Source organism: Lissotriton vulgaris, chromosome 7, assembly GCF_964263255.1.
Source record: "Lissotriton vulgaris chromosome 7, aLisVul1.2, whole genome shotgun sequence".
Lineage (NCBI taxonomy): Eukaryota > Metazoa > Chordata > Amphibia > Caudata > Salamandridae > Lissotriton > Lissotriton vulgaris.
Genome location: NC_141695.1, coordinates 1,308,201,243 through 1,308,226,192, shown reverse-complemented (window position 1 = coordinate 1,308,226,192; position 24,950 = coordinate 1,308,201,243). Strand labels below are relative to the sequence as shown.

General features: G+C 43.2%; 1 protein-coding gene across 1 annotated transcript in view; it reads left to right on the top strand.

Annotated features, from left to right (window-relative positions):
* TTC5 (tetratricopeptide repeat domain 5) overlaps positions 1-24,950 on the top strand; it is a 196,630-nt gene that overhangs the window by 148,648 nt on the left and 23,032 nt on the right. The window contains exon 9 of the mRNA XM_086931913.1: positions 15,772-15,916. Within this exon, the coding sequence (XP_086788039.1) occupies positions 15,772-15,916 (145 nt within the window). The remainder of the gene's footprint in view (positions 1-15,771; positions 15,917-24,950) is intronic.

Sequence of the window (24,950 nt, the reverse complement as noted above, 5' to 3'; positions counted from 1 at the left end):
ACTTGTGTAAGGATGGATTCTGGAGACACTGGGAACATCAAGGCATTGTTACACTCGGGCAAATAATGGTGAAGGATGTTTGTAGATCACTGGAGGATTTAAGGATGCAATACTCATTACAGGAAGGGCAAGAGTATAAATATCTTCAGGTGGTCAATACAATTAGAGCAGTAAGACCTCGAATAATTCTGGGAAAAAGAAGTGTACTTCTGGATTATTTGAAGGGAGGAGGGCGTAGAATTAAGGGATTTTATAAAATCCTTTTGGAAGGGTCCCCAGATGATATGGTTAAGACTGAGTCAGCCTGGGCTATGAAATTGGGGGACCCAGAGACTGATCTGGATAGAGCCCTTTCATTCGATAAAAGATTTCTGCGCTCCTCCAATCTTAGAGCCCAGCATTTTAAAACTTTATTTAATTTATATTATACGCCCTCCAAGCTGTGTGATTGGGACAAGAGGGTGGATAGTGATTGCCCTAGATGTGGTAAAGGACCCGCAGATATCGTACATATGTTTTATGGGTGCGAGAAACTGGAGCTAATCAAAACTGAGATCGTGGCCTTTTTAGAGGGGCTGCTAGATGTCAAAATAAATCTATCCCCAACATTATTGATTATCAGCTGCGATATTAAACTAAATCTAAGGATCGAGGAGGAAGCTTTAGTTTTCATAGCAGTATCTGTACTCCGAATACGTATCTCAGCCGCCTGGAAAGATATAGAGGCTCCAGCATTCCAAATGTGGCTATGCAGGCTTCTCGGTATCCATAACATTGAGGGAGCCCTATATGAACTTAAGGGCTTAAAAACAAGAGAGACGGGGCTACGGATTTGGGCACCGGTGGCCGCTTGGAGGGCGGCAAGGATGAGGGGTCAGTCGAGTGGGATATCAACTGTTTAGCCATAGGTTTTTTTTTTCGTATTGTATGCTAAACCTCCCCTGGGTCAATACTATGTATAGTTCCCCATTATTTAGAACCTGAGCGTGAAGATACGAAAAGCAAGAATGGTTACTTTTTATCTTAACTAGTTAGAGTCTTGCCTTTTTCTTCTTTCCTTTTGGTAACTAATGATGCACTCGCGACCATTATTATTTATTTATGTATGCCGGATCTGTATCTGTTATTCTGTATCTGGAATGAAATGAATTTTGGTGTGTGATATGTGTTCACAAACTCTCAATAAAAATGTAATAAAAAAAAAAAAAAAGAAAGAGTTCCTGTTTAAATAATTATGTGTTTCTATAAGTGATTGTTTAAGAGAGTAAGTATGTGTAAGTTTCCTTAGAAGTAAGGTGGTAGTGTGTGTATAGCTGTATATGCAAATAAATGGATGTTCAATAGTTTACTTGCATGTGTGAGTATGTGTGAGAGTAACTTTTGGATGACTGTCGGTGTGTAACAGGATGTATAGGTGAATCACTACAAATGATGAGTGAGTATATGTATGAGTGACTATATAGAACTGTTGGTGAATGAGTGGATGTGTATATAGATGGTGGAATTATTGAATTGGTTGTTGTAACTGGTATGGGTATCACCATTTTTTTAATTTTTTTTATTTATATTCTTCAATATGTGTTTCATGGGTTACATTACAGTGAAAGGAGGTCTGTCACTCTGTCACAAGGATGGTGTCATCAGTGATGTCATGAGTGATGTCACTGACCATGTCATGAGTGATGTAATATGTGACGTCATCAGCAGTGCATTGCACGCGCAAGTTATAGTGAGTCCAACTAACTATAACGTGGGAATTTCAATGGTTTTATGCGAGAAAAACGTCCTGCTAACTATAACTGGTGTGAAACCTATGTTTTTTTCAGTGCATTTAATAGGTTTTTTAAATGCTAATTCCTAACTATACCTGGTGTGAAACCTATGGTTTTTTCAGTGAATTTCATAGGTTTTTTAAATGCTAATTACTAACTATATATAGGGCCTCAAACCTATGAAATGTAATATTTTTTATAATGAATCCTATATTGTATATTTATATAATATTTTTCAATTTTTTCTTTTTTTAAAATTTTTTTTTGCCCTGGTGCGCTCCCGGGTTGCGCCCCGGTGTGCGCACTGGAAAGCGCATTTTTTCGGAGCGCCCCGGGTCGTGCACCGGTGAGCGTCCCGTTAGCGCTATTGCCGCGAACGAAAACATCATGACGTATCGCGTAGCCGCGTCCGCGTGATACGCACGGCGTAAGCGCACCCGGAAATACTCGAGCGAATACGATCGCGCAAAGTAATCATCTGACCCGCTTACGCGGCGCGCCCGGGGGCGCGTCGCGTAAGCGCGTCGGGTCATGTGACCTAAAAATAACACTTTTTATTGGTGCAGAACAGTTTTGGTTTCTAAATGATGAAAGCCCGGGTCATGTGACCTGAAAATAACACTTTTCATTGGTTCAGGACAGTTTTTTTTCCAAATGATGAAAGACCCCACCTTTTTTCCTTTTTCTGACTTTGTCCTTTGACTGAGGAAGACCTGTTTGAACATCTTTGAGAAAAATGTTGTACTTTAAAATGGCTACAGTAGCAGCAGCAGCTGGAGCATCTGCACCACCACCACTACCACCACCACCATCAAGAGGACCACCACAACATTACATTGGTGGTCAAGAAGAAGAGGAGGAGGAGGAAGAAGGGAGAAGGTGGCTGCCAGAAGACAATACCCCATACAAGCCAAGGCAGCACATCCTATGGGAGTTTTTTTCAATCTCAGAGGGCAAGAAAAAAGTCAATGCGCCCAAGGTGACTTGCCTAATCTGTAACATGGAACTTTCAAGGGGGAACCCTAACAAAAAATATTCTTTTGGTAATAATACCATGATTAGGCACATGCAGCGCAAGCATCCGAACAACTATTCTGCTGCAGAGGTGAGAGAACTGGCCAGTAACCCTCCCCAATCTACAACCACCACCTCCAAAAGAAAGTAACCCACTCTATCGGGACCAGAGACAAGGGAGACAATACCTTGCAAAGAACCACGGTTTGGGGAATTCCGAATTACATGTATTTTTTGTGGTAAGACCATCTCCTATGGTGAACAGAGCATAAATCTCATCCTCCTTGCTGGTGACAACCACAATTGCCCCAAAAAACCCTAATTTTTTCCTGATTTATTTTTTTTTGCTCCAGTTGAGCCATTTTCAATTCCCTATTTTTTGTTTCTCAGTTCTTTTTAGAACTACCTCCAAATTATAAAAAAAGGCTAAATTTTTTAAAAACTCTATCATTCTTTTTTCCCATGGAACGCTTCCCGGTACGCTCCGCGGTGCGCGTACCGGGCGCTCCCCCCGCGCAAATCAAAAAAAAAAATACTTTTTTTTTGCCCCGCGGGGCCCTTTTATAGCCCCACATTAAACCTAGGGGGTCAGGAGGGGTCTACTCTGCCCCCTTATGGTCATTTCCCCCTTTGTTTTCGCCACCTCTTGTGTCTCGATCCTACCGAGACACAAGATGGCGGCCGCTCCGGACTGTTTGCAATGTTTACAGACACCCGAGAGCCAATCAGGTTTCCGCGCGCGTACTCGCGTAGCTCGCTGGTTAGCGCCCTGGTGCGCGTACCGGGGCGCGGCCATAGATATATATATTTTGTTTGAAACTAAATTACTCAAAATTCACTGGTGCACATATCTTGAGACATAGCAAAGGCCCATCGGGCTACCAGTCCCTACAATTTTGCCAAGTTTGGTGGAAATCCATTCAGCCGTTCGGGCTAAAAGTGAGGTCGACCGCCCTATGGAAATTAACATAGGGAAAACACGTTTTGGGACCCCCCTTTTATCTCGGCCCCCACTTGACAAATCCCCCCCAAACTTTCAGGGAAGGACCGGGGCGCCGCGAGGCAAATTAGAGGAAATTTTCAGGCAGATTCCTCAACCGGCACCAAAGTTATTCACAATAGAATGTTGAGATTTTGCATTGAAAATAATCCTAACTATAAAAAGAATGTAAAGGTGACAGTTTGAGAATGATAACTGACTACTCCAGTGATGCTACTAATGTTAGAAGGATCTTTGCTAAGAATTGGCAAATTTTGAAGTCGGACCCAGTAATAGGATAGGACTTACCTAGGGCGCCTCTTCTAACTTCTAGAAGAGCAAGATCCCTACGGAGTAGTCTAGTGCAAACCCATTGCGAAAAGGAGAGTAAAGTATCTCCATTTGGAGGCTGGCATGGTTTTACCCATGTTTGAAATGCAGGGCCTGCAAGAACAGTCGCAAAGTGTTACAGTATGAGATACCAGGTGTCAAAGAACCAATGAAAATTAAGAGCCTGATGAATTGTAACACAAGCCACACGGTATACTGCTTGGTATGTCCGTGTGGCTTGAGTTACATTGGAAGTGCAATCCACCCCACAAAAATAAGAATTATGGAACATCTCAGGGCCATACAGAATAGAGACCCCACATATCCAGTGGCTAGGCATTTTGAGAGATTCCATGGAAGTATTAGAGATCTATTGAGTTTCTTCTGTATGGATCAAGTGCCCTTGAATGTGAGGGGAGGGAACAGACTCCTACAGTTACGTAGACTACAGTCCCGACGCATCATTGAAAATCAGACTAAAAGGCCAGGAAGCCTAAATAGTGGTGAGGAGATGGCCGTACATTTGTAATGCTATTCACTTAGTAACGCTCATCAATGCCCCTCAAGTGTGATTCCGTATTGTTGTCAGTACATGTGCACTTACATAGCATTTTACAGTTATATGTATATTTCTTGATGTAACATGAAACAAAGGCCCATCCAGGGCTAAATATTTTGGATATGTATAGCAAAGTGTTACCTGAGTATTAATAGTGATAATACTTCAAGCCCATCCCGGGCACTATGCTTTGTCAATTATAATTTTTAATTTTCAGTCACACGTCATAATCAAAACAGTGGAATTAAGCTGTGTATGATGTGGTTAGACTTTTCCTATACTATTTGCATGTTTAGTAATGGCTGACACCCTTGTGAATTTATGTTGGGTGTCCCTTGTTTATTTCTCATGTACTGCATTATTTAAACTTGACTCATGGCAGCGCCGGCCGCTATTGAGAAAGGCGGCAAGCCGAAAGGCGTCTGGAGGTGTACTTTTAACCCCTTCAATGCTGATGACGAGCTCAGCTCGTCATCAGCCACGGTGGTCGTGTGCGGATGACGAGCTGAGCTCGTTATCTAACGCGGCTTTTCGAAAAAAGCCGCGTAGCGGAAAAATAACCGCCGCGGCGATGCGGTTAAACCCAATAAAATCTGGGGTTTATCACGTTACTGTGAGTGCTATTGCATTTTTGTGCAGAGGAGCTTTTGAACTGTTTGTCCGCGCGGCGTCTGTCACTGCGCTTTGAACAGCACCCTATTGAGAGTGAAGGTGAATGAATGACGGACAGTGGAGTATATATATATGTATGTATGTATATATATATATTTATTTAATTATTTCACTTTAAACCCTAAAAATACCATTCCCACCCTAAAAATTCCCTTGCCACCCAAGACCAATACCCACCCTAAAAATACCCTTTTGCCCATGTTTCACCTATAATTGAGCCCAAGCAAAGATGACCCTTTTGAAATAAGCGTAAGAATCAGAGTCACAAAGTACAATACACAGACTATTGAAAACTCCCCATGCGCTAATGTGAAGTCCTGTGACCAACAGGGATGGCCCAGCCTCTTCTAGTCGATGACTTGGCCCGTCTTCGCCTGGGCACGTTTCATGCTGTGGTCTAAAAGTAGCGCTTTATAGCGCGATGTCATAAAGCCCTTTGACCCTGGCCTGGGCTTAGCGTTGCTGGGGGACGTAGTCCCACCCCAGTAAAGACTGCTCTCCCAAAATGCGCTTCCGTGCCACGGCCTCAAAGTGCCACTTTATAGCACAATGTCACAAAGCCCTTTTACCCTGGGCTGGGCTTAGCATTACTGGGCTGCTGGGGCACATAGTGCCACCCCAACAGCGAGTTCTCTCCCAAATGGGAAGTGGAAACAGCACTGATGCCCTCATTGATGCATTGCTGGATGCTTCTGTCAAATGGCAGCTGAAGCAGTCTTGGGATGTAGCTGGCTGCATACCCTACCTTTCATCTAGGGGTCCAGTTGAATGTATCAGACCTGCTATTCAGTGGTCAGTATCTGACAAACACATCAATGATGCTGTATAGGCCCTAAAGACAGACACGGACACCGCAACATCATTCGGGGAGCTACAAAAATGGCAAGGGTTATTTATAATAGAAGGCAACAGCATGGTTAGAGGGGGTCTTTCCAGACACGATCTTCCACAGATTTTTGTTTCTAGAGACAGGGATTCTATCCACAGAATCAATGTGGTGTGCATATTTTGGGAGACAACAGTCAGAAAGAAGGCAACAACACAAGCAGAGAGGCTCATGGTATACCAAGGGTCAGGATGGGAGCAGACGTACCTGACTTTCTGCACAGCCTGCACCCCACAATTTCCATGTCAATGGGGGTAAGGTATGGGCACACCTTTCAACCTGGGGAAGATTAAAATAGATCACTGGTTGCCGGACATAGTAGAGAATTGACCCTCAATAGAATTTATGGCAAGCCACCAACAACTCCTCCAACAGGGAGTACCATTCATACATGGAGGTGCTACAATAAGAGTTCATCAAACTTTCATGAAAAGCAGCCATAGAGAAGAAGCTGGAACTTGAAGAACTAGGGTTTTCAAAAGGTTTTTTTCTAATTTGAAACAAAATTAGGGAGTGGCATTCCGTTCTAGACTTGAGAGCATTAAACTAGTTTATAAATAAAGTTTCAGGATGATCTCATTTTTGGATGTCCTCCAGCCTAAGTTCTTATGACCACAATGAAAAGGTTAAAATTAGACAAAATGCACTTTTCCATTCAACGACTAGATAACAGAAGCACAGGAAGCATATACACCTATTTAGTCTTATAGCTCCAGAACCTTTGCTACATGTAGGCAACTGTTTTTTTCCTTAGTTTCTTTCGAACTACGTTCAAATTCTATCCCTCCTCTGTAAATGAAATCTCCCTTTCTTTTGCTGATATTTATATATACACTGTCTGATCTTTCAGAGATCCATGTGCTTGAGTCATTTCCCTTCACTGAGTCAAGAGTCCCAGGGTAACCTTCAGAAGCAGTAAAAAATTACATTGACAACCATTATAACCAATGTCATTTTAGTAGCACAACCACCTAATTTGAAAATACCCCAAATCCAGCAATCGAGTTGAGAGTGCACTCAACTGAACTACACTTCTCCCAGAGGCTTCTGTATGTCGGAATTAAACTGCATGTTGTGTGGAAGAGAAAGCATTCAGAAATCTGCTCAGAGAACCTCCTATCACAGTTTTTACCAGGTTTTTCAAAGCTTTTCTGCACCTCAGATATTTTTACATCTAACCTTTGGATTTTTATCTTGGTAGTTTAAAAGAAGCCCTTTTTTCCGAGCAATGGTTGAGTACCCTAGGAAAGCACTTTTTATGGCATGCCCCTCATATGGGAAGAAGCGATTATTTGTGTATGAGCCACATGTTGACTGTATCTAGTATCTGAATTGATAGGGGAGGATGTTAATTTGGATGGCTTCAGAAACAGGAGGACAGTGAGCAGATCTTGTCACAAAAGGAATCTCTTTAAGATACAACATTATAAGGTAAAAAGAGGCAAAGAATGACCGTATAAGGGGGGAGTAAGTGCCTCTTAAGGTTTTATCTAAAAGGAATCTATCATCTTCCTCTAGAGAGCAGCCCTGCTCCTTTGAAATATTCCAAAAGGAGGAAGGATTTGTCTTCAGTGTTATCTTTTTGGGTTCATTGTAAGTTAAACAACTGTGAACCCACCAATGATAACATCTTGGAAGGTTCTGTCGTCAGCAGACCCTACTCTCTCCACTGTACGTGCCGATGAGCCATCATCAATAACACTTGCAACTTGAAAAAGTGCCAACCCTTTTGTCAATGCCTCCACCGCCAGACCACATCATCTACCATCAACGACAATGCCAACTAATCTACCAACAATAACACTGGTGCTCTTAGCCTCCCATCGATGAAACCGCTATTGTTGTCGGTAGCACCTACATTGACTAAATAATTGATGATTCCAATGTTGTGAATGCCAAAAAGAAAGGCTGTTTCCTTTCTCCTAGTTCCTGCGAAGAAACCTTTGCCTCCGAAGACATCTTACTAGATAAAATCCCTTCACAATTGCCTACAAAGACTTTGGCCATGGTATTGTGCATCTCCGGGTTGGCACAAGTCCTGCTTATCTGAATGTCAAATGACAGAAAGAGGATTATGTTCATTAGTCTACTAGAAGAGAGCAAGCATAGATATTATGAACTTCACTGGGTGTAAGGACACCCTCATTATGATAAACAGTGTGACATCTACTAATATGATGACAGTTACTACTAATGATTGCTGTCTCCATAGGCCTTACCAATAGTCTTCAGTGGATTATGCAAGATTCTCCAGCACTGGGTGGTTCATAGTCATAAATTCACATGCTTGAATTATTCTCCATTGTAATGCTAACAACCCTTGGTTATCAGTGTTAACAGAGCTGTATTCTAGTAAAGCAACTTGCATTGAAAAGAGCCATTGGCTACAAGTAACAAATCCACTTCAATGTATTATCTGAGGTTTAGCCAATTAGGGGATAGGCCGAGACTTCCTGCTCAGAGGCACCCACTCTGAAATGTTCTACCGCGTGCTTATCAGGTATCAAAAAGGTTCTGCCAGTTTTCTCTTGAAATTGACCTTTTGAACTTCTTTCACTAGAAAGACCTTTATTTCACTAGAAACACATACTGTAGGCAGTGCTTGCTCCTGTTTGTACTGGAAGGCTGATGTATACACATTTTTCTTTCAAATGTGAGGATGTTTGAAGCTTGTTGCTCAATATCTCTTTTCATTCACCACATTATATTTTTCTCCACAGGATGGTGTATAGAAACAGCAATCAGTGAGGCATGTAACACTAAGACTCGTAAGGACAGAGAGGGTCAGCTGCGACTTTAAGATGCTGAATCTTTAATTCCTGACTCTCCTGGAAAATAATTGTGGAAGAGTGCAACAAAGGCAAAGATTGTCAGACAAAGATGCTTTCACAAAGCCTTGTGTGACTCCCACCAAGAGATAGTCTATGCCTGCTTTGTAGTGTCAGACTTCTGGTCATGGTGTGGTTTCAGTAGTAGAATCCGGAGCTAAGTCGCACACTTTGGATTTGCCCACATCTACACCCTCAAAAAGTAAAGACAAAAAAAGTCCACAATAAGCACGTCACCAGCAATTCCATCAAGAATGATTGTTACATTTGTACTGCCAACGATAAAACAATTGATGAAGATACTGTCGACAACTACCATCCCGTCGACAAAGCCAGACCAGCCATTGTAATGAAAACCACTATCTTCGACACCACAGCATTTTTCAGCTGTATGTTGAGTGGCAACCATTGTCCTTGCAACAACTTAATTATAGCTGCTAATGTTTCAAATTTCTATGTGTGACATTTTCATAATTTCAGACCAAATGAGTGAAATTTCAATGACTATGAGTGACACTTTCTCGTGAGCAAAAATTAAGTAATAAAGATGAGGGAAACCTATAAATATCAGAAATTCTAAGAAGATCTTAACACTGCTGCAAAGCACCAGAAATTGAAAGGGCACTAACCTAGTGTAACCTGATCGTACTGTTAAATGTGTAAATATGATATAGACTGGCAGACAGTGACGGCAATCAATGCAGAGGAGCAGTAGTTTTACTTATAGACAGTAACAGGCTGAATGATGACGCGCACCTCTAAAAGTAAATTAAATGAGTGACGTGACACAACTATGTGCCGACTGACTGCCACAAACAGACTAGTGACTGCAATGGAGAGCTCAGCACTTGAAACTTTACTTACACTACATGCTGAATGATGGCGCGTTATGCTTCTCTGAAAATAATGTGTACATTTAATTAGGTTCAATGAGTGACACTTGCCAGCGAGCCAGGGCCAGCCACAACGTACCCCAGGCACCGGGCAGCGCCATGGTCCAGAGGGCTCTACTCATGCGGCATTCATGGCTCCGGGCACTGTACTTCAGTGCAGGGTGGGCAGACTTCAGTGCTAAGACACCAGACCACCACTCCGGCCGCGGTCGGTTACAGGTGATCATTACGCTGCTGGACCCCATCCGGGCTGTGGGGCACAACACGTCAGGAGCTGCAGCAGTGGCAGGCTTCCAGCTGCACTGCCTGCCAAAGATAAACTGTGCTGCGCCCGCCCGCAGCCTATAGGTGTGTGTCGTACAGACAGTGTGTCCTGACAGGCAGTCTCGGCAGCAGCGATTGGGCAATGACTCTCATGATGTCCTTAGTGAATCAGATTTTCCGCGCCGGGGCGTCGGGTGAATGTTTTACAATGTAGCCAGCTGAGCCAGCCCCCTAGCCTGACTCAAGCAGCGCGCAGGCGCGCTACTGCCAGCTAAGAGCTTTGTGGTGTGGTACTAATTAGCAGCACTTGGCTCTGGCTTGCTGAGGACGGGCTATATATGTGTGACAATGCATTTCCGTGCAGTGATGTGGCCAACCACACTGAAATGCGTTAGTCTAAAGCCTGATACGTGGTACTTGGCAAGGCTGCTTAATGGATGACAACATTGTAGACTTAACAGATAAAAACACTGACCAAATCATTGCCCCAAACACCAGTTTCATCCATGCTATTGGTTTTGCAACTCCTGCACCAATATGTATTAATCTAGAGAGACCTACTCATCTTTTGGGCGATTCTTCCTCTTCATTTGCACATAGTGATCACACAGTGATTGTGACTGATGGTGGAGATTGTCAACATTGCATATATAGACGATGAGCTATTATTTGAAAGTGATTTACAAATTGAGGAACCTACTGACATAGATATCTTTTTTACAGCTGGTGACTTGAAAGAATAAGATACATATGGCTACCAAGGAATATTGTATCAAAGCAGTGCCTTGGACATGGAAGTGCCAACATGCTCAGGGACACAGATCTTTCAAGTACCCAGTGATTTTTTAAACTCCATGAATACTGTAATTGGGGATTTCTATAACAAATGATCTCCAACATGCCTAGTTTACCTTCTCCAGTAGATTTGCCTCCTCATCCAGTTAAAGTGACAGAGACTCAGGAGACGCACCCATCTGCTCTAGTGCCTCTCCACCCCCTCTAGTGCCCCTCCACCCCCTCATCCAAAAAGCCTACTTGAGAAGGGTTTACATAGCCACCTTCTCTTTTACGCAGATGGGATTTAGGTCAAGGATTACCATCAGATGCTTATGATAGTGACAAGGGTGGTGGGGATGGCTCCTCAGATCAGCGAGACAGTGTTACACAGGAAGACAATCAGCAAAAACCTTATTTTGGAGGATTATGTTCCAGCTGAACAATCCAGCCTGGAATCGGTCGCCAGAGATTCACCACCAAATGAGGTTTACAACTCACATGGTGGTTGATACAGTGGTACAAAAATGTAACCTGCGTATACCTACATTGAATTTAAAGACAAAAATAGGCATTCCAGAAGAACTATCCCTGTGCTTGAGTACCTCTTGGAGAAGGCATGTCTGGTATGGCTGCAGGTTCCATTCTGATTTCGAAGTTGGAAAGAAATACATTGCGCCTGACACAGCTCCTGCATGTCTGTTAAATCAAGTTAAAACAAGCTGTTGTATTTCAGCCACAGTGGAAAGACACTCTAGAAAACATGTTTTGGCCCCGAGGATGGCAAAGGTAAAGGTTGGAGAGAGAATTGGAGTATTTGCAGCAACAACAGTCAAAATACTAAATGCAAGTGCCTATTTTTTGTGTTGCGACAGGCCGCTGTGGAATGACATTGACCTTTTCATTGACAAAACTCCTGAATGACTGTCAGGAGCAGACAAAGTGCATTTTAAAAGAAAGGAAATTAACTTCATACACACTAATAGATGCATCACTCTATACTTCTGACAGAGGGTTCTGACAGATGGCAGCAGGAGCAATCTTCAAGAGATACAGCTGCCTGCGTAGCACTATCTTTTGCCCACAGGTCCATTCGATGGTACTGGACATGCCATTCAACAGAAAACCTTGCCTTTGACAAACACATTGAGGATGCCTTGTAGGCCACAAAAACAGATACTGATAGAAAGAAACTTATAGGTGCTAAAAATGAGGCAAGGCTACTCATATTAGAGAAGGCAGTTGTATGGCCGAGAGGTGAGTTCCAGTCAGTATCTTTAACAAATTTTCATCCCTTCGGGCAGGGATACTATACCCAGAATCGACCTGCTGCGCAACATGGTAGACAATAATCAAGACAGCGCTGGGGCCCTATTATACCAATGGCCAAGACCAAAGCCAGTGTAACTGATTTTCTGAACAGCCCAACCCCTCCACATTCCATGCCTGTGGAGAAAAGGTAAGGCAACCTTTTACGGCCTTATGGAAAATTAGAACAAATTGCTGGGTACTGGATGTAATAGAGCATGGACACACTATAGAAGTTATGGCAAATCCTCAAAGAAGGCCTAAGAGGAGGGAACTTCAGCAACATCTGAAGGCTGTATTTTGAGAAATCAAACTGTTGCAAATATTAGCCATAAAGCCGGTGCTGGAATCTGAAAACACAAGGAGATTATGGACGGACTGCTGAAACTTTTCAATCACTCATCCCCAGTCACAGATCTGGGTTGAATCCATCATCATTATTTAGCTCTCTTTGCCACCCCAGTTCAGACACAGCTATATGCAAATCAGTCTTGACCCTGTGCCTCATGGGAACAGTCCAGCCCGAACTACCAAGCCATGTCTTCCCTGGACTGGAAACAAGCATCCTGGGACCGGTTTCGGGCTAACAGCCCTCTTCAGCCAGGCTAGCTTGAATCCAGTGGCAAAGTGAGCAAGGGATCCACGTCTTGGCATACCGAACCAACTTAGGGTGAACAACGCAAACACAAGGTGATGATGGACGGAGTGCTGAAACTTTTCAAACACTCACCCCCAGTCACTGATCCGGGTTGAATCCATCATCATTCTTTAGCTCATTTTGCCACCCCAGTTCAGACACAGCTATGTGCAAATCAGTCTTGACCCTGTGCCTCATGGGAACAGTCCAGCCCGAACTGCCAAGCCATGTATTCCCTGAACCGGAAACAAGCATCCTGGGACTTTGGTTTTGCTGAAATCTGAAAGACGTCAGATGTTTTATTCGACATTTTTCTCGAATTCAAAACAAAATTGAAGAGCGGTGCCCCTTTATAAGCTTGAGGGCACTGAACAAGCTTATAAAGAAACAAACTTTCAGGATGATCTCATTATTGGATGTTCCCGTCCATCAATCAGGAATACCTCTTGGCTTGATTAGATCTAGACGATGCCTAATTCCATCTTCCAACACATTAATGATGCAGACAATACCTATGCTTTGGGGTGGCTGGCCTTCACTACCAGTTCAAAGCACTCCTTGTTGGCCTTACTGCAGCTCTCATAATATTTAACAAAATAGCTTCAGTGCCTGCACATTTGTAGTAACGGGGGAGAGAACCTTCCTATATCTTGACAACTGACTCATTGAAGCTCAGTTACTGCATCATACCTCCAAAGCATTTTATCAGATACTATGTCTTCAAAAAAATAGACATGACGCTTGACAAAAGAAGATCTTTTCTGTGACACAGCAGATATTATTTATCAGATCAGATGTCTGTGCGAGTATTTTGAAGGTTTTTCCATCCAGGAAAAGAAGAGAATTATTGAAGAAATTGCTCCAGAATATAAACACAAAACGTAGGCAAAAACCCACACATTCAAAGTTTTACTTGGAACATGCAAGAGCTAATGACAATCAGGCAGTCCACAAAGGCCACCTTTTTGCTCATCTTACATCAGGATGTCAGAACAAGGACGGTGTGTTGACCCTATACTATATATAGAAAAACAGGAGGAAGAAAATTAAAACTGTCACAAGAACCGCAACTGTACTGGCACAGGGTGTGGAGTCTTCGAATACGTTTGGCATTGGAACGTGTGGCAGGTTGACAAAATAAAATGACAGACACCTTAAGCAGAAAGTAGGTAAACTGCCATAAATAGGAGCATGCCTCAAGAGAACTGGAGTTGGTTGTTCAGAAATGGTGAGTGCACACCACCTTTTGATCTCTGTGCTACACCGGAGAACTCCAAATCCCAAAGTAAGGCACGCAGGTAGTGGTATCCCGAGTCGTTCTTGATATTCTGGTCAGGGATATTTGTTTACGCTTTTCCAGATCCCACTGGTCATAGAGTGCTGCAGATATAAGACCCATGTACACTGATACTAATTGTCCCAGCGTCGGCCAGACAGACAGGGTTCTATTTTTCTATCTGTTTCAGGAGAGACTCTACCTTCAGCATGGGAGGTAAATTCAATAGCTGGACAGCTGATGAAGAATCCATTCCAGCACTTAAATGAAGCAGGCATTAAGTATGTAGCATGAAAGACAACTTTGCTGTTAACAGGTACAGCCTATAGACAAGTCAGTGAGATTCGTGCATTCACCATCAAACCACGTTTCTTACGCTTTTGTACGGTTGCAGTTAAATCCCAAGTTTATGCCAAACGTGCCTACTGACTTTGTTCTCTGTGAACCAGTCCTATACAAAGCTTTCTTTCCAAATCACACTGCAGTTGTGGAAGGAGCACTGCACTCCTTCGATGTTTAACAATCAACATTGGGAATCGGACCAACTCTTCTTGGATTTCGGCCACCGACAAAGAGGGCAATCACTCTCTAAGCAAAGGCTAGCAAGAAGGATGGCTTCAGAAATTGTTTTCGGTCACTCTAAAATTTTACATTCCTTGCAATTTAGGGGTCCACTTTATGCTGGACTACCTCTGTCTGACATCTGCAGAGTAGCAGCATAGAAGAGTTGCCACATTTGTATAAGACACTACTGTTTGGATGCAGGCTCAGAAAGAGACTCATCTGTTAGCCAGGAGATTTTACAATATATTTTCCATTAAGGTAAGCCCCTTCTCGCTTTCTTATGAAAGCTAACAAATTCTGGTATTATCTCATTGTTTTCTTGCACTCTGCTTGTTATTCTGATTCAACCATTTGAACCTATGAAAGATCCAGTGCTGGAGAATAAATAATTTACTTACCTGTAACTACAGTTCTCCAGCCTTGGTATATTTCATATAGTCACAAGAAAACCTCCCTTTTACCCTATCAGATGCTCAACTTCGTTGCATCCTTTCACCCTAGAGCTATTGACATTTGATATATTGAAGCCTCTGAGGGCAGAGGAATTCAATGCACTCTCACCTCATTAGTTGGAGTTGAGGTCTTTTCAAATGAGGTAGTTGTGCAACTAAAGTGACTTTGCTTATAATGGTTTTAAATGCGATTTTTTAATCCTACTGTTGAAAGTTACTGTAGGACTCCCAGATTGACTGCAGTGAATGATTCAAGGACATGAATCTTTTAAAGATACCTGCACTGGGGAACTTTAATTCCAGGTAAGTAACATATCTTGTTTTCTTCGTTAATTTTGTGTTTGCTTGTCCTTTCTTTATAATTTGTTTCTTTGAATATTGGTTTCATTTAATGTTATATTTTTTATTCTTTTTCATTTTCCTCATCTCTGCATGTCTACTGTTCACTATTGCATCTTGCCTTCTATTTTTCCTTATTGTTCTTTAATTGTTCAATCTTATTCTGTTCCCTCATTTTTCTGTTCCTTCATCTGCCTCTTTTTGCTTCTTTGTTATTTTCACAGTACTTTTGGTCTGGTGGATTCTGAAGGGTCCTGTTATGCTGTGATGGTTTACAACTTGGCAGATCACTGGGGTGTGCTCATCGGGGATTCTGTAGCCATCCCAGAGCCTCATTTAAAGCAGCACGAAATTGAGCACAAAGGCCAAGTAAGTATCCTTCGCTATTAGCATGCAGCCCTGCCAATGCAGCTCAATTTTAGCCTCTCAGAGAAAGCATGAAACCTGAACTGTTGTGTTCACACTTACTACTGTAGTACTTAAAAACAGAAAGACAAACAAATGGCCCTTGAGCACATGCACATCATTCCTGACACCTAGCTACTGGAACCAACGCACACCATAGCCCTTGCATCCAAGTACAAACCTGTAGTCCAGCACCCGGACTAGGAACAACTTTGCCCTTTCACATCACTCATTATCTACATTGAAATGAAATGAAATGAAATGAAAATAGATTTCTTAAGCGCATGGCTGCCCAAGAGCGTCCCAGCGCTAGTACACACCATAAGCTTCCATGACCTCAAACAGCGGACTCAACCTCCTCTTGGAAAAAGGAATGTCTTTAGAGATTTCCGAAACTTCTGGAGGCAGGGTTCCAAGCGGAGGGCAGCAGGAAGACCATTCCAGGTCTTGGCCACATTAACAGAGAACCTCCGCCCTCCTGAGCGTGCTCTCCTCACTCTGGGGATGGTCAATAAATTGCTCCCATCGGAGCGGAGGGCACGGATGGATTTATAGGGGCATATAAGGTCCCTGAGAATAGGGGGACCCATTCCCTGGAGAGACTTGAAGGCGATGGAGAGGGCCTTGAATTTAATTCTCTCGCGGATGGGGAGCCAATGGAGAGCTCTAAGAGCGGGTTTGGCTGAGGTTCTTTTCGCCGTGCCGGTCAGTACTCTGGCCGCCGCATTTTGTACTCGCTGAAGGGAGTTAATGGCTGATTCAGGGGCACCGAGCAGCAAGGCGTTGCTATAATCCAGCCTGGACAGTATTAGCCCCTGGATCAAAAGTTTCCTAGAGCTAAAGGGCAGAAGAGGCAGCACCTTCCGGACAGAGCGTAACAGACCATAGCAGATCCCTGCCACTTTCTTAGTTTGTACTCTGAACGTTAGATCGGGCTCCAGCCATACCCCCAGACTCTTAATTTCATTCTTAGGTTGTACATTGTAGTAGTTTCATACAACATACTCTATGTTCATTACCCCATCATCCCTAGAATCCTCCATCCTCTAACATAGGTCAACATTACTACGCCTCTACAGAAGAGCGGGCATTTCACTATCAATCACTGATGAACAAAGGGTAAGAAATGTAGTATGAGAGCAAATGGATGAAGTGGTATAAAATGATTGCTTAAAATGTGAGTTAGTAATGAATGAAAAATGTGTGAATCGCAGCATTTACCCAAAAATGCATCCTGGTACCAAATATAGAAGACTGATGAGGCAGCACGGAGGGGCTGGTGAAGAGAAAATGGCAGTTCTGTATGGAAATCCAAGGTTTTCATTTTTTTACTCAGAAGGAGAACTTCACAATTTGCAAGGAGGATCAGTCAGGAGTTTGTCAGCCTCAAATACCTATTTGAGCACAACACGGGAACTGAATAAGCTTAGGACTCTAAAATCTGAGGGTTGAATGGGATAGTATAAAGTATGGCCAAATAAGGTTTGAAGATAAAGTGGACCCTTTTTGGATAATACTCTAAAAGTCATAGAGAGTGAGTTGAACTTATTTCTTTTGTGGATGGGAAACCAATAAAGCTTCATGAGAAAAGAGGAGATTGAATGCCAGGTTGGAAAGTTGACAATAAGCCTGGCGGCAGCATTTTGAACTACTTGTAAATGGGGAACCAGGTACTTCGAAAGGCCCAGAAAAAGAGAATTGGCATAGTCCAGTCTAGCGGTGATGAGAGCCTGTACTACCGATTAGCATGCTGATAAAGCTACGGTCTTAAGTATTTTCCTCAGTAGTTTAAGTAGAGAACAACAGCACACAGACACAACGGAGGTTTGGGACCTGCAGCAACAATCTTGATCAAACTTGACAGCTAGGTTTCTAATCACACTGTTTGGGGCAGGAGGTTGTCCATGCTTGGGAGGCCACCAAGACTGGGACCGGATAGAGTTGGGTTTGCCAAAAATTAGGATCTAATTATTTTCAAAGTTACGGTTCGGATAACAGTCCTTCATCCAGTTGACCCAGAGAATATGCATTCTCTGAAGGAGTTTAGAGTAACAGAGATCTCATCTGAGTTAGAAATGTTTGTATGCGTTATCATCCATGTGAGAAATAGTATTACATTAAACCCAAAAGATTGGACCAGGTTGATGAGCCCTGAGGAACACCCAAGTTCAGGTCTAGTGAAGTAGACTTGTACAGAGAGAGAATAACTGCTTGGAATCTGTTCGAAAGGCAGGAGCATAACCATTGTAAGGCTACGCTACAGATTCAAACTAAAAAGCCTTTTCAGCATGATGGCATGAGAGACCGCACCAAAGGTTTCAGATAGGTTGAGTAACACTAGTGCAGCAGAACCTTCCTGATCTAAAATGGCTCTAATGTGCTCCCAGACTGCAGACAGACTTTATTCAGTACTATGATAAGCTTCAATCCAAATTAGAATTTGTGAATTAAAGAATTGTCTTTGGGGTACTCAAGAGCTGAGGATTTAGAGCTTTTTCCAAACTTTTGGAAATTACTGGAAGCAGAGAGATGTGTCTACAGTTTCCCATTACTGCCAGATCAGCTGATTGTTTCTTAAGCAGATGACAACCTGGGCTTGTTTCCAAGCTATGGAACAGTAGCAGTCGAAATAGAAGTATAGAACGGCCAACACAAAACTGGGCCAATGTAGTGGCTAATACAGTGACAAAAAATGTGAGCGATACAAGACTCAGCAGGTGAGCCAGAATCATATTGAAGGATATGATCACAGCCTGCACTTCCTGACCTAAGGCACTAGAGAAATTAGACACAGAGTACCCCAAAGGAGTGGCAGTGAGGACTGTAAAGCCAGTAAGATTATCCATATTATTGCACAAATTCAAAGGATTTTAGACAATTGTATTTTGAAAGAAAAAGTATTAGAGGGGCAAATAGACAAATTGCTAGCCTGAGGCGAGAAGTTGAACAGCAATTGTTGAACATTTCTATCGGGCATATCAATTAAGTGGTGAAACGTGTCTCGAGTTGTCTGAGTAAGCTGTTGGTAGTTTTTAGGTCTCGCATGCACTGCTCGCTTGGCGAGATTTATTGTCGTCGATTTTGCTTGCGAAGGGGGACAGGAGATGTGCACGCACATGGAGTCTCTTCTCTAGCGATCTCAGCTGCTCGTCTCAAACGATTTCAGCTGCTGCTTGTTAGTATTAATTAGCAGAGGGAGGGACTGAGTGAAGAACGAAGGACACAGTCCGGTCTGAGAGATGATGTGTAGAGAAAGTTCCAGATATAAAAAGGAGGAGTAAAAATAATATAATTTGTATTCTATTTGTGTCTCTTCTTTCTTACTAGATCTTGTTGCAAGTTCATCTTCTTTCTATTCCAATCCATTCTGCCTTACCTTCGAGCATGTGTCTTCTCTGTGACCCTATCAAAAAGCCTCTCTCTTCGACCTTAGGGTTTAGCTGACAGGGGAGTTGCAGACACTTGGGGTAAGATATGGTCATTCTGTTAATGTAGCGGGGTCCCTAATTCATATTCACAAAATTCAGTTACTTTTCAACTACTGCGTGTGTTTCTTAAGCAGCATGGCTCGACCAGCGCTTTTCTGCCATCTATTGGCTCGGTGAAGAATTGTCGTTGTAAAATAAAAATTCAAATTCTTCAACATTGCCCTGGCGATGACTACCTGAACCAAACCTTATCTTAACTTCACTGTAGGCTTTATTTACTGCCCATTCGTAATGAGGACCTTACAGGCGCGCAACACCCATTGAACTCACCGGGCTTCAGCCCCCCCCCACACCGGCGTGTGTGGCAGCCCGGGATGAGACAGATCCTGGGCACACACGCTGCCACACCCGAAAATTTCACAGGTCTTTAAAAGACCATTTGAATGTTAATTAGGCAATGCTGTTGTTTCACCCCTTGTTGTAGGGCCTGCAGCTCAACTCTGCCTACTGATTAAAGGTTCAGCCCCCCCCCCCCCCCCCCTTCACCCCCCCAAATTTTTCTCTTAGCCCCCAGAGATTTACCTCTAAGAAGCTGAAAGAGTATAGCACTTGATTCGACATCCTCCTCCATTCTGATTCATCATCAGTGAACCTCTTGCTGTGAAACTTCTGCAGTTCGAGACCTGCAAAGGGGGGACGCAGCGCAACCGTCACGCCAAGCTGGGAGGTCTACAAAAACAGAGACAACCTTGCCCAGCGGTAACAGTTCTGCAAAAAGGGGATCTGGCAAAAGCCACCACGTCAAGCTGCGAGGTCCTTCAAGCTAGCTTCCAAAATGCCAGAAGAATCCAGCACTAAAATCGGTCATCATGCAAGGACTTAGTTTGGTTGTCCACATAGTTTTGTATTTTCCTCATATCCCCTTTCTCAAGATCCTTCGTAAAACACACATCATTCAGAGTGATCAAAAATGTCACTGTTACTCACTTCTGCCTTCTGGGTTTCTATTATGTGTCCCTTTAATTGTATCAATAGTTAGTCCTCACCCAGCAGTTCTCGGAAAAAATACAGGCCATCACATCGGATGACGACTGGTATTTAGTCATAGAAGAAGTTGAATCCTACAGCCCTCAATGGCAAGGGGCATTGAATGGGCCTGGTCCACGTTACCACACAATGTAAATACCTTTAAATACACTGATTGCATTCAACAGTTAGGAAAAAAAGATGAAGTATATTTTTTTGTAATTTCGAAGTGTGCTGGAAACATAGATTTTAGTAGCATATAAACAAATCAAGACACTTGGTGATACACAAATCGTTGTGATAAATTTCATATTTGTCATTACCAAATGAATTTAAATGACAAAGCACTTCCACACAATGCTTTAGTTACTTACATGTATTACATGTTAAATATTCACAGAAACTCCACACGTTATCATATGTAAGCTATATAGTTTTATGAATAAAACAGTTCTTGTAAATGCGCGGACTTAGCCCAATGGGCGTCAAGGCGCCCATTATCAGTAAAACTTTGTCTGTGAAACTTTGGTGGCCATTCCAATGGGAAATGTGCTGTCAGTAAATGACAAATCGCCCCTCATGTCTATTAAAGGTAGGTGGGTCACAAAATGTTGTCGTTCTAAAAAGTTTGAGAACTACCGATCTAGAAGTCAAGTCAAAGTAATCATTATTGTAGGCCATTTGAGGCCAGAGGGCATACATTTGATGCAACAGTAGCCACGGTTGTACCAAGAATGGTTAAGTAATTCAAGGTAATAGGCAACACAACAATCTGTCTTGTTTGCCATCCAAAAGCAGACTTGTAGTGATGCAAGCAGCACAAAGGACGTCCAGAAAGTCTTGAACATTGTGCACTGCTTCTCCCGATTAAGAAGGCTGTAGAATAAACACCTTGTTAGAATGACTAACCCAATGGCCATGTTTGGCTGCTATGACCGACAGATGTGGACAGATGTCACACATCAACTGGGAATCTTATAAAATGGTAAAAAGAGGAAGTAATGTTCATTCTGCTGGAATACGAGAGAGTGTTTGCAAAGCCCACTGCTAAGCGCAGCAAATTTCTTATTTTGTCAACTAGAAGGAACAACAGTGCATAGGCGACTGGGATGGCTGCAGGCAACTTCCTTTTGACCAGAAGTACAGGACAGGATATTCTTGTGACATCAACCCTCTTTGACTACCTGTCCAGGGAAGGAATTAGGATTATTCTTACAAGTTGAAAACTGAACCACCAAACTCTCAGGTGTTGGGTACTGCATAAGAAAGTTTGGGTCTCCTGGTGTCCCATTTATAACATCTAGCATTGGGCAACTAACAAGCTAAACGTAGGGTCCTAAAAGGGCTTAGACCAAGCTGGCAAGATATGGTCACCTGTGCCTGATTTAAGGTTAAGAGAGGCTCAAATGTGGAGGGACCTGCCTAGGGAATTTCTGTAAGCAGGTTCCGATATGGGGTCAATAACTACTGGTAATCTGTAAATCCAGGTAAAAGCCAGCATCAGTAAAGTGTGAAGAAAGTAAATTGCCTGCTTCCTCATCATAATTCTCATCGTGTGGGACCATTTGAATTGCATCATATTCTGAGAAAAGGCTTCCATTCTGGGGAAACAGTCGCATTGTGAAAGTGCAACATGGGGCTGTACTTTTTGTAATGGTGTAGCACAATAAATGGTACACTCTCATTGACTTAACAATTTGACTATACAGCCAGCGCTGGTAGATTTGCCATCTACACCGCTGTCCGCAATGTTGTGGAGACCTTCAACAAAGGAGTAGAAGTACAGCCGAGTGCCAGGTAATAGTGTAAAGTAAAGTGGTGTAGAATGCAGTGGCATTGAGTAGATTAGAGTTGCGTACAGTGGATTGGCATAGAGTGCAGGGGCATAGAGTGGAGTGTTACAGAGTAAAGTGCATTGGCATAGAGCATTTTGGCGTAGAGTGCAGTTGTGTAAAGTGGAATTGTGCAGAGTAGACTAAAGTGGTGTAAAGAAGAGTGGCGTAGAGTGCATTGGCATAGGATTGAATGGTGTACAGTAGAGAGGCGTAGAGTAGAGGACAAAGGCACAGAGTGGAGTGCCATGGAGTGGTGCAGAGTAGTGTGAAGTAACATGGAGTGGTGCAGAATAGAGTGTGTGGTGTAGAATGGAGTATGAAGGGTGTGACGGCACACTGCCACTACAGAAAGCACATTTCATTTGAAATTACCATTACATTTGCACAGATATACAGTTTTACTAATAAACTATACAGCGCACAAACGACAATGTGTCGACATGGCATCCCCTAGTGTATTGATTTGTTTTATTCATATTAAAGTATTTATTTCCAATACACTTCAGAAGGAACAAACGATTGCTTAATTTCTGTGTTCCTGATTCTGATATATTCTGAAATACTTCCACAGGTCATTTAAATGTTGTTGCCTGCTATGAAAAAACCCTTTCCTATCCCCTGTATCCAGCAAGATAATCGCACAAAACCTCTCACTTTGAAGTCAGAGAAAGAAAAGTAAGCACTAAGCTCCCTCAGAAGAAAGAGGCTGACATTTGACCTGTCTTTGAATGCACAGCAGATGTGACAAGATAAGAACAAGTTTACAGACCTTTTTACAGAAAGCAACACTTGTGGAAGAATACAAAGGAAGTTGGTGTGAAAAGTCTTTGCTTCTTGGGAGGGACAAACTCATTCTGGAAAGCACAGCCTAAAACAAATAAAGGCAGTAAATAGAAAAACAGAAAATGTCAGTTGCAAACCACAAAGCCAATGGTAAGCAACTATAAGAATGCATTCCCATGGAAACTTTCTGAATGTCCCTAGGATGCCTTTAGCAAACCAGACAGCTAAGCTGTCTTGTAGGCTTTGATCTAGCATTGATGGATGGAATACTTGAATTAATCTCAGTCACGGGTAATCACTCGGGCCACATCTCAATCCATTGTTATTTTGCACACCATGCCACCTCAGGTTGGACCCAGCCATATGCAAATCAGCCTGGACCTTCATCCAATAAACTGCCAAGCCAGGTCCTCCCTGAACCGGAACACTAGCAACTCAGGACCGGTTTCACCCAGGTTATGGGCTCATCATCCGGGTACAGCTGTGTCTAGTGACACAATGTGCACAGGACCCACGTCTGAGCGTACCCGTCCTACGTAGGGTGGTACAAGAAGTATACAAAAAAGTGATGGCTGCAGTGCTTGAATTCATCTCAGCCACTAGTAATCACTCGGGCCACATCACAATCGATTGTTATTTTGCGCACCATGCCACCTCAGGTTGAACCCAGCCATATGCAAATCATTCTTTACCCTGCTCCAGCAGGAACAGTCCAGCTCGAACTACCACACCAGGTCTTGCCTGAACCAGAACACAAGAAACCCAGGAGCGGATTCACCCAGGTTATGGGCTCACCAGCCGTATACAGCTTGGTTCCAGTGGCAATGTGTGCGCTCTTTTTTTGGGTAGAAAGCTGATACCTCACCAAGGGTACAGGACCTAAGGGGCACCTCTTCGGGATCAGGACCTCACCCCAGCAGTGGCCATTATGGCTCAGGCAGTTCCAGTTACACATCGAGAGAGCAGTTCAGCTGGACAGTTGCGTAGTAGCCTCTGGAGCTTGTTATGTCCATTTAGCTCTGTATAGGAGGTCAGTCAGCTGACAATCTGAGTCACTTCAGCCTGGGATGAAAGGTGCAGGTCCAGTCTTTCTTCTCAGCCAGCAGGGCCGCAAAGTAATGGGTAGAAGTCCTTTTGACAGCAGAGCAGCACAGCAGTCCTCCTTCTGTAGTATCCACAGGTCCAGGACTATATTGAAGAGTTGGGTCTGAAGGTCCAATATTTATACTTGGTGCCCACTTGGAAGTAGGAAACGTTTTTAGAGGATTCCAACCCAGAGGTGCTTAGAAGTTCCTGGCTCCAGCTTGTCTAGGTTCCCAAACGACTAGTGTCAAACCCTATTTAAATGTGCTCAGACAGAGGCTATGTGACGTGCAAGTGTGGTAGGTGACCACTCCGCCTCAAGTCAGAGTTGGCCCATCCTGTCAGCACCTATTTTCCCTTTGTCTCAATGTCTGGGAGCAATACACAAAGACCAACTGTCATCTTCACTTAGCCATGTGACCCAGGATACAGGCTGTATGCACCAAATGGTTAGGACAAGAAAATGGCAACTTTTTCAAAGTAAAAAGAACAATTGATGGACAGAATGCATAACAATGTCATACATTCACCCCAGTACAGAGATCTGGGCCTAAATCCATACCCCAAAACCAGTCCTTGGATGCGTGTTTCCGGTCCAGGGAGGACCTGGCTTGGCAGTTCGGCTGGACTGTACCCATGAGGCACAGGCTCAAGACTGATTTGCATAATGCCAGGTCTAAACTGGGGTGGCATGGTGAGCAAAAGAATGATGGATTTAACCCAGATCTCTTGACTGAGGAGAATGTTTTGATTTGTTCTGTATTCCGTTTATCAATGTGTGTCTTTTGCTTTTTTGGCCTAAGTGCGCTGGGTAAGCCCAGACCTGGGTTTTGGGCTCACTGT